Raw genomic sequence first — 8,652 nt, 5'->3', positions numbered from 1 at the left:
TGAAGTAATATTTGTAAATATTGACTGGGAAATTATTGATAGTTTTTGTTTTTATATTCTTATGATTGGGACCTACTGGCTTATTATGTCCGAGTTTATGGACTGTTTATCCTTTAATATCATGCTGTGAGTGGCTGCTGTCTTTCTGTCGGCCCTACACAGTGGTGCCTGGAGAAGTGGGTAATTTTGCCAAAAGGTTCCTAAATGGCCCGCCCAGCGAAGGAAAGCCACCATGTGTAAAAAAAAATCTTGTTTTTCAGATGTTCACTCTCAAAAGCAAACTTTTGTTTTATAGAAAAAATACAAATGTGATGGTCGAAGTCTACAACAATGCTTAAACCACATCAATCTGATTGGGTGGGCCTGTCAGGGCCTGGCTCTCCAGTGGGTGGGCCTCTGTCCACCCATAAGCCCCTGACGCAAACAGCGCATGATGACAAATGCGCATCACAAATAGCCTACTAACCAAGACTTCGGACTAAACTTTTTCAATACCTGGTTTGCATACCCATTGTTGCCTTAGTTAGCATTTACGGTTAGATATAATAAGTTGAAACGTCTTTACCACCCTACTTGTTACCGATGTCATTCTTCTGTGAGCTTCTCCATGACAAAACCAGCTGAGAGTTGCACACTCTTGCTGCCTGCAGATGATATTCCGCTGAAACTAGGCTTGCACGGCGCGCATGTGAATATGTTTCCCGTTTTGCATTTGTGTAGGCTACTTTGTGCATGATTACTGTATTGTACTAATAATTACCTCCACTACACTACTTTGATACGCATCAGTAGGGATTAAGTAAGCATTCGCAATAACCACTGAAAAAAAAAGTGGGTATACCAGCGTATACCCTCCACTACACCACTGGCCCTTTATGTTTTACAAAAAGTGTACTCTCCTACATGAGTGCGCTGGTATTACGGTTGCTGTCCTTAACCTCTACGGGATCGGTGTCCCGTATACGGGACGGTTGAGCTAACGTGCGCTAATTTGATTAGCATGACTGTTAGCAAGCAAACTTTCCAGGACATAGACATGTCTTATATGGGCAGAAAGCTTACATTATTGTTAATCTAACTGCACTGTCCAATTTACAGTAGCTTTTACAGTGAAAAAAGACCGTGCTATTGTTTGAGGAGAGTGCACAACAAAAAACGTATCACGGCAACTGGTTTGATACATTAACCTCTGAAGGTAAATAATATACTTACATTCAGTAATCTTGCTCTGATATGTCATCCTAAGGGTCCCAGAGATAAAATGTAGCATAGTTTTGTTTGATAATATCCATTTTTATATTCAAATGTAGGAACTGGGTTCTACAGTTAGAACCCCTGCTGTCTCTGGCTCCACACCCACCCCGCCCGGCCATCTAGATGTGTGAAAGTTAGTGTATAAGCTAATGATTCATCATGTATGACATTCTTGGGAGTGTGTAAACTTACAAAAATGATATTTACATTTACATTTTACATTTAAGTCATTTAGCAGACGCTCTTATCCAGAGCGACTTACAGTTAGTGAATGCATACGTGTTTTATTTTTATTTATTTTTTATACTGGACCCCCGTGGGAAACAAACCCACATCCCTGCCGGCCAAACCCTCCCCTACCTTGGACGACGCTGGACCAATTGTGCGCCGCCCATGGGTCTCCCGGTCGCGGCCGGCTGCGACAAAGCCTGGACTCGAACCAGGATCTCTAGTGGCACAGCTAGCACTGCGATGCAGTGCCTTAGACCACTGCGCCAATACAAAATGTATGTTCTCTATAGTTATGTACTTGAAAATGTATCAATTGACCAATTTGGCACATTTGGGCAGACTTGATACAAAATAGTCCAGTATCGCAATGCTTCACTGGATCAATCTGAAACTTTGCACACACACTGCTGCCATCGAAATCTAAAATGCACCTAAACTGCTATATTATATTGTGGCATTTCTCTTGCATTTCAAAGATGAAAAAAAAAAAAAAAAAAAAAAAAAACGTTTTTTTGTTTGTATCATCTATTATCAGATCTAATGTGTTATATTCTCCTACATTAATTTCTCATTTCCACAAACTTCAAAGTGTTTCCTTTCAAATGGTATCAAGAATATGCATATCCTTGCTTCAGGTCCTGAGCTCCATGCAGTTATATTTGGGTATGTCATTTTAGGCTAAAATTTAAAGGGTCCGATCCTTATGAGGTTAACAATCACAAACCTGTCACACACCGAAGGCCTATAGGTTCTCCACTGCGCAAACATGTCTATAATAGATATTAAGGCTGTTACGATATTGTTTAAAGAAAGGAGTGTATATATTTGGCCTGGCGAAGCGGTTTTATGCGCCGACTGAATGGAAGCTGATAGAGTTTTTTACTCTGCTGGTCTCGGGAAGAAATTGCCAGTCCTCACTGTCCGAGAACTAGTCAAGACCTAATACAAATGTATCTGACACACAAGACCGAGACACTCAATATGTGGTCTCGAGACCGGTCCTACCAGTAGATAGCTACTTTATTAATCAGAGAAGGGACATTTCATAATGCCTGCATGTGTAACTCAGAGCTTAATGTAACAGTATTCAGTGGTACAATTACTTTAAATGAATGAATATCAGATATTACCCACCCACTGCAATAAACATGGCCTGGGACACACAAAACATTTAAACGGAAACAGTCTGTCACACAACTTTAATAGAATATTAACTAATTCTGTACAAACTGAAAAGAATATTGCGCAAGTAACAAATTGTGAGGAACCAGATAAGGCCATTGCTAGCACAAGGTCCAATTAGGTGGGGAGGGGGGTTGAAGACGTCACTGTGGCTTCAAGAGATCTGTCCTTTCAAAAACGAGGGCTCTACAATCTTTTATTTAAAAAAGGGGGATATGTGCAGTAAAGCACTGTAACGATGACCACTGATACCAAGCTGGCCACCGTACCAACCAGCATCAACATGCTGAGAGGATCAAGTACATGGGCAACCTGTTGTCTCGCATTTGGGGAGACATTCTATAGACACAAACAGGCATTCTTAGGGGAGTAATACATGTTTACATTTCGTTGTGTTAGCAGGAATATGGACAGAACATGTTTGGCGGTGGAGGGGTCGGATTGGTAGGCTTCTGTAACGATGGGCACTGTTTATGATGGCTGCATAAACTGTCACAACACCTCAACCTTCTCTGGCCCAATTCCAAACATATATACCAAAACCCTTACTGCCTTCCCCTAACATATATTCCGAGGACTGGATAGGTATGTATTATATTATACTAACGTTATGCTTTAATTTTACCATCTTGTACTGCTATCCCTTTTCTTGGTTAGGTGTGATGTGACGATGTGTAAATTGCACTTATCCGCAATATGGTAATAACTCAAACTTTATATCTGTTATATTGCTTAAACCTACAAGGTCCTTTCAGATCTGCTAAAAGGGACAAATAAGGAATTAGGAACGATAGGTTTAGGATCATGCCATGGTTTCCATGAGAAGTGTAGCCATGTTTATTTAAGCCCTACGAGTCCGGGCACAGTCGAAGCAGTAGTATGGCAAGACATTCTCAAAACGCTTGAAACCATTTCACATATTAAAAAATACAATTTGGCAGTAGAAACATTTTGTTAGTCTTACAAAGCCTGGGAAAGAAGGGACACATGTTTGTTGGGAATTTGCATGGTGAATGATAATGGGCCTTAACTATTGTGGGTGGGGCCTAAAATCCTTTCCCATAATGCACCACTTCATACAGCTGCATGAAACCAGAATAAATAGTCCAAGGACATGAACATGAATATTAAAAAAGAAAACCAAATTCAGAATAATACACTGTCTATTAAAAACACCATAACAAAGAGAAGAAAAAAAAGTTGTCAGCAACCCCAGTGATGTATGAAGTCAAAACTTGTTCAGCAGTTTCCTGGTAAATTAACACTTATCTTATTGGCATTATAAAACCCTGAGTAACTAACTTTCTGTGAAAACTAAAGTTCGGGATCCATCCATTCAATAATTTTTGATTCGAATATTCTGAGGTTCTCGGCAGTAGTCACCTATTTGTCAAGTAGACTTACTCTACGTTGCCATGGCGAATTGTTTAAAGTACAGGTCACTTCTTAATTGGTTATGAATGAAGCCAAAACAAAGAGGGGGGGGGGGGGGGGGGGGGGGGGGGCGACAGGACCGCAGAAAAATGGGCATGCATGTATTAAAAACACTGTTTGGTTGCGTTCTATTGCGTTTGTATGAGAGTTCATAAGGGGCGGAGCCAACAGGGGCGGGAAGACCTGCTGATTGGATGAGGACTGATTTGATGGACAGCAGGACTTCGGCCAATCTCCCCTGGTCACCACGGTTACTGCTGTTTGCACTCGGCAGGCTGGGGCTCTTCTTTCTGAGGGGAAGAAGGAGAGAAAGAGAGATTGAGATGAGAGGTCAATGAGAGCTGAGGCGAAGGATCGAGGGAGGAAGACGGCGGAAGACGGGTGGATGAGGTTGAAGGAAACAGACCGAGAGATAGTCAGCTAATTGAACTAGTCGGAGTCAAAAGAACAGATCAAGCCAAGAGGAGAAAAAGTTACGAACGAGAGCTAGGAGACGAGTGAGAAGGGTGACTGGGTGAGAATCTCAATTGGGCTGGAGTAAGTTTTTGTTTTTTACCAAGTAATGAGAAGAGGGAGTTTGCCTTTAGTGAGACGACTGGGGACTACTTGAGAATAAAGGATAGAGAGAGGGGTAGAACTAAGAAAAAGAAAGGTATTGGAAAGGTTGAGTGAAAGAGATGGAGACAGACTGGGTTCTGAGGAGATGGGAGTCTAAGCTAAATGGTCATACCAAGGATCATTTAGCTATTTCATAAAGTTTTAGGACCCCTAAGGTATACATTTTATTTTATGATTTGATGAAACATTGAATTTGCCCATAGAAACACATTAATTAACAGCTTCATACATGGATAAAGCTATACTCTCCAAAAAATTATCCAAAGGAAGTTTGTTCTGAAGTGTCTATCCTATATCAGAGACATAAGAAAGATCAGGAAACCATTTTTTTATTAATGTATTTAACCCCTTATTTTAGGCACTAAACTATCTCCATATATACAATGGGAGGAACAAGTATTTGATACACTGCCGATTTTGCAGGTTTTCCTACTTACAAAGCATGTAGAGGTCTGTAATTTTTTTCATAGGTACACTTCAACTGTGAGAGACGGAATCTAAAACAAAAATCCAGAAAATCACATTGTATGATTTTTAAGTAATTAATTTGCATTTTATTGCATGACATAAGTATTTGATACATCAGAAAAGCAGAACTTAATATTTGGTACAGAAACCTTTGTTTGCAATTACAGAGATCATACATTTCCTGTAGGACTTGACCAGGTTTGCACACACTGCAGCAGGGATTTTGGCCCACTCCTCCATACAGACCTTCTCCAGATCCTTCAGGTTTTGGGGCTGTTGCTGGGCAATACGGACTTTCAGCTCCCTCCAAAGACTTTCTATTGGGTTCAGGTCTGGAGACTGGCTAGGCCACTCCAGGACCTTGAGATGCTTCTTACGGAGCCACTCCTTAGTTGCCCTGGCTGTGTGTTTTGGGTCGTTGTCATGTTGGAAGACCCAGCCACGACCCATCTTCAATGCTCTTACTGAGGGAAGGAGGTTGCTGGCCAAGATCTCGCGATACATGGCCCCATCAAACCTCCCCTCAATACGGTGCAGTCGTCCTGTCCCCTTTGCAGAAAAGCATCCCAAATAATCATGTTTCCACCTCCATGCTTCACGGTTGGGATGGTGTTCTTGGGGTTGTACTCATCCTTCTTCTTCCTCCAAACACGGCGAGTGAAGTTTAGACCAAAAATCTCTATTTTTGTCTCATCAGACCACATGACCTTCTCCCATTCCTCCTCTGGATCATCCAGATGGTCATTAGCAAACTTCAGACGGGCCTGGACATGCGCTGACTTGAACAGGGGGACATTGCGTGCGCTGCAGGATTTTAATCCATGACGGCGTAGTGGTGTTACTAATGGTTTTCTTTGAGACTGTGGTCCCAGCTCTCTTCAGGTCATTGCCGTGTAGTTCTGGGCTGATCCCTCACCTTCCTCATGATCATTGATGCCCCATGAGGTGAGATCTTGCATGGAGGCCCAGACCGAGGGTGATTGACCGTCATCTTGAACTTCTTCCATTTTCTAATAATTGCGCCAACAGTTGTTGCCTTCTCACCAAGCTGCTTGCCTATTGTCCTGTAGCCCATCCCAGCCTTGCGCAGGTCTACAATTTTATCCCTGATGTCCTTACACAGCTCTCTGGTCTTGGCCATTGTGGAGAGGTTGGAGTCTGTTTGATTGAGTGTGTGGACAGGTGTCTTTTATACAGGTAACGAGTTCAAACAGGTGCAGTTAATATAATGAGTGGAGAACAGGAGGGCTTCTTAAAGAAAAACTAACAGGTCTGTGAGAGCCAGAATTCTTACTGGTTGGTAGGTGATCAAATACTTATGTCATGCAATAAAATGCAAATTAATTACTTAAAAATCATACAATGTGATTTTCTGGATTTTTGTTTTAGATTCCGTCTCTCACAGTTGAAGTGTACCTATGATAAAAATTACAGACCTCTACATTCTTTGTAAGTAGGAAAACCGGCAAAATCGGCAGTGTATCATACTTGTTCTCCCCACTGTATATGTATATATACATTGAACAAAAATATAAACGCAACATGCAACAATTTTACCGAGTTACAGTTCATATAAGGAAATCAGGCAATTTAAATTAATTAATTAGGCCCAATCTATGGATTTCACATGACTGGACAGGGGCACAGCCATGGGTGAGCCTGGGAGGGCATAGGCCCACCCAATGGGAGCCAGGCCCAGCCAATCAGAATGAGTTTATCCCCACAAAAAGGCTTTATTACAGACAGAAACACTCCACAGTTTCGTCAGCTGTCCGGGTGGCTGGTCTCAGACGATCCCACAGGTGAAGAAGCCCGATGTGGAGGTCCTGGGCTGGCGTGGTTACATGTGGTCTGCGGTTGTGAGGCCAGTTGGACGTACTGCTAAATTCTCTAAAACAACGTTGGAAACGGCTTATGGTTGAGAAATTAACATTCATTTCTCTGGCAACAGCTCTGGTGGACATTCCTGCAGTCAGCATGCCAATTGCAGGCGCCCTCAAAACTTGAGACATCTGTGGCATTATGTTGTGACAAAACTGCACATTTTAGAGTGGCCTTTTATTGTCCCCAGCAAAAGGTGCACCTGTGTAATGATCATGCTGTTTAATCAGCTTCTTGATATGCCACAGGTGGATGGATTATCTTGGCAAATGAGAAATGCTCACTAAGAGGGATGTAAAAACATTTGTGCACAACATTTGAGAGAAATAAGCTTTTTGTGCATATGGAAATTGTCTGGGATCTTTTATTTCAGCTCATGAAACATGGGACCAACACTTTACATGTTGCGTTTACATTACTGTTCAGTATACTTGTTCAGTATACTTCAGTATACGCTTGTGGGGATCAGAGCAAAACGGAGAACACCATTGTGTTCGTCATCTTTCCATAGAGGGGTCATAATAGTTTGTGGGCCAAACCATTCGGACACCACAGACATTTTCATGAGAAGATCGAAAGCTTTTCGGGATGTCTCACGGTCTGACAAACTGATGCAGAAGGGCGACATGCAGTGGATTGCGACATGCTGTGGATTGAGATGCAGCCCATGCAAAAAACCTGATATCTCTAGCTTAAACTGACAGATTTTGATGGGGATTGTTTTATTATGCTAATTAGATTTCCACGGGGCTGCGGACATCGACTCTAGGGGATTAAGCTGGACAACTGGGAGAATAAAGGATGGAGTGTTGGATAAAGAAATGTCTGGATGGAGAAAGGTGTGGATGGAGAGAAGAGAGAAGTGAGCCAAAAGACAGAAATACAAAGTACAGAATGCAGTGCCATTCTCATTTCTCCCTTACCTAGAAATGCATGGGGTGAGAATGATTGATTGATTATGCCTGTAATGGGAGGTACAGGGGGAGGGGAGAGACAACAACAATGGTCAGGAACAAAACCATAGGATTATTCAGATAGAAACGCAATATATTGACCTGTCAAAATTGACTGTTCTACATGACAGGGAGTAATGTCGGTTCTACATTATGCTGTATTATATTCTGTAAGGCAATACAAATTTAATTTACTTAGATGCACCGCTTCACATTTCTCAACAAAAAAAAGAAGCAATTATTTTAACTATTTTTGACTAATCAAATAATTTGCTTCGTCATTGTAGTAGCTGGTGTCCGGTTCAATCTTAGTGAATCGAATAATTGTAATAAAATAATCATTAGTGAATCACGAAGAGTAAAAAACTAATGTTTTTGCTGTAACCTTATCGATTGTGTCGCTGCAAAAACGTATTTAGTAGAATGATTTAGACATTCAATTTATAGGACATTGCAATTTAATAGATGCTAACAGTCAGCCTGAAGTAAACAATTCTAAGTTAAGACAGATATATATAAAATCTATATGGCCCTATAAAATCTGCGATGCAGTAGAGAAACACCGCTAGCACAACGGTGTCTTGCTAGGTGAACAGTTTAATTAAAGGGAAACTACACTCTCCACAATTTT

General features: G+C 41.4%; 1 protein-coding gene across 7 annotated transcripts in view; it reads right to left on the bottom strand.

The window, feature by feature from the left end:
* Positions 1-2,669: 2,669 nt before the first annotated feature.
* Positions 2,670-8,652, bottom strand: part of nap1l4a (nucleosome assembly protein 1-like 4a) — a 52,940-nt gene continuing 46,957 nt past the window's right edge. For 4 of the 7 annotated variants that reach the window (XM_084168315.1, XM_084168314.1, XM_084168316.1 and 1 more), the window contains exon 14: positions 2,670-4,391. In XM_084168315.1, the coding sequence (XP_084024441.1) occupies positions 4,353-4,391 (39 nt within the window). In that variant the 3' untranslated portion in view covers positions 2,670-4,352. Of the gene's footprint in view, positions 4,392-7,991; positions 8,031-8,652 lie in introns of all 7 variants that reach the window. The other 3 variants (XM_084168317.1, XM_084168318.1, XM_084168313.1) reach the window with 1 other exon arrangement.

Source organism: Coregonus lavaretus (assembly GCF_964263955.1).
Source record: "Coregonus lavaretus genome assembly, chromosome: 9".
NCBI lineage: Eukaryota > Metazoa > Chordata > Actinopteri > Salmoniformes > Salmonidae > Coregonus > Coregonus lavaretus.
This window is presented reverse-complemented; position numbering and strand designations above follow the sequence as displayed.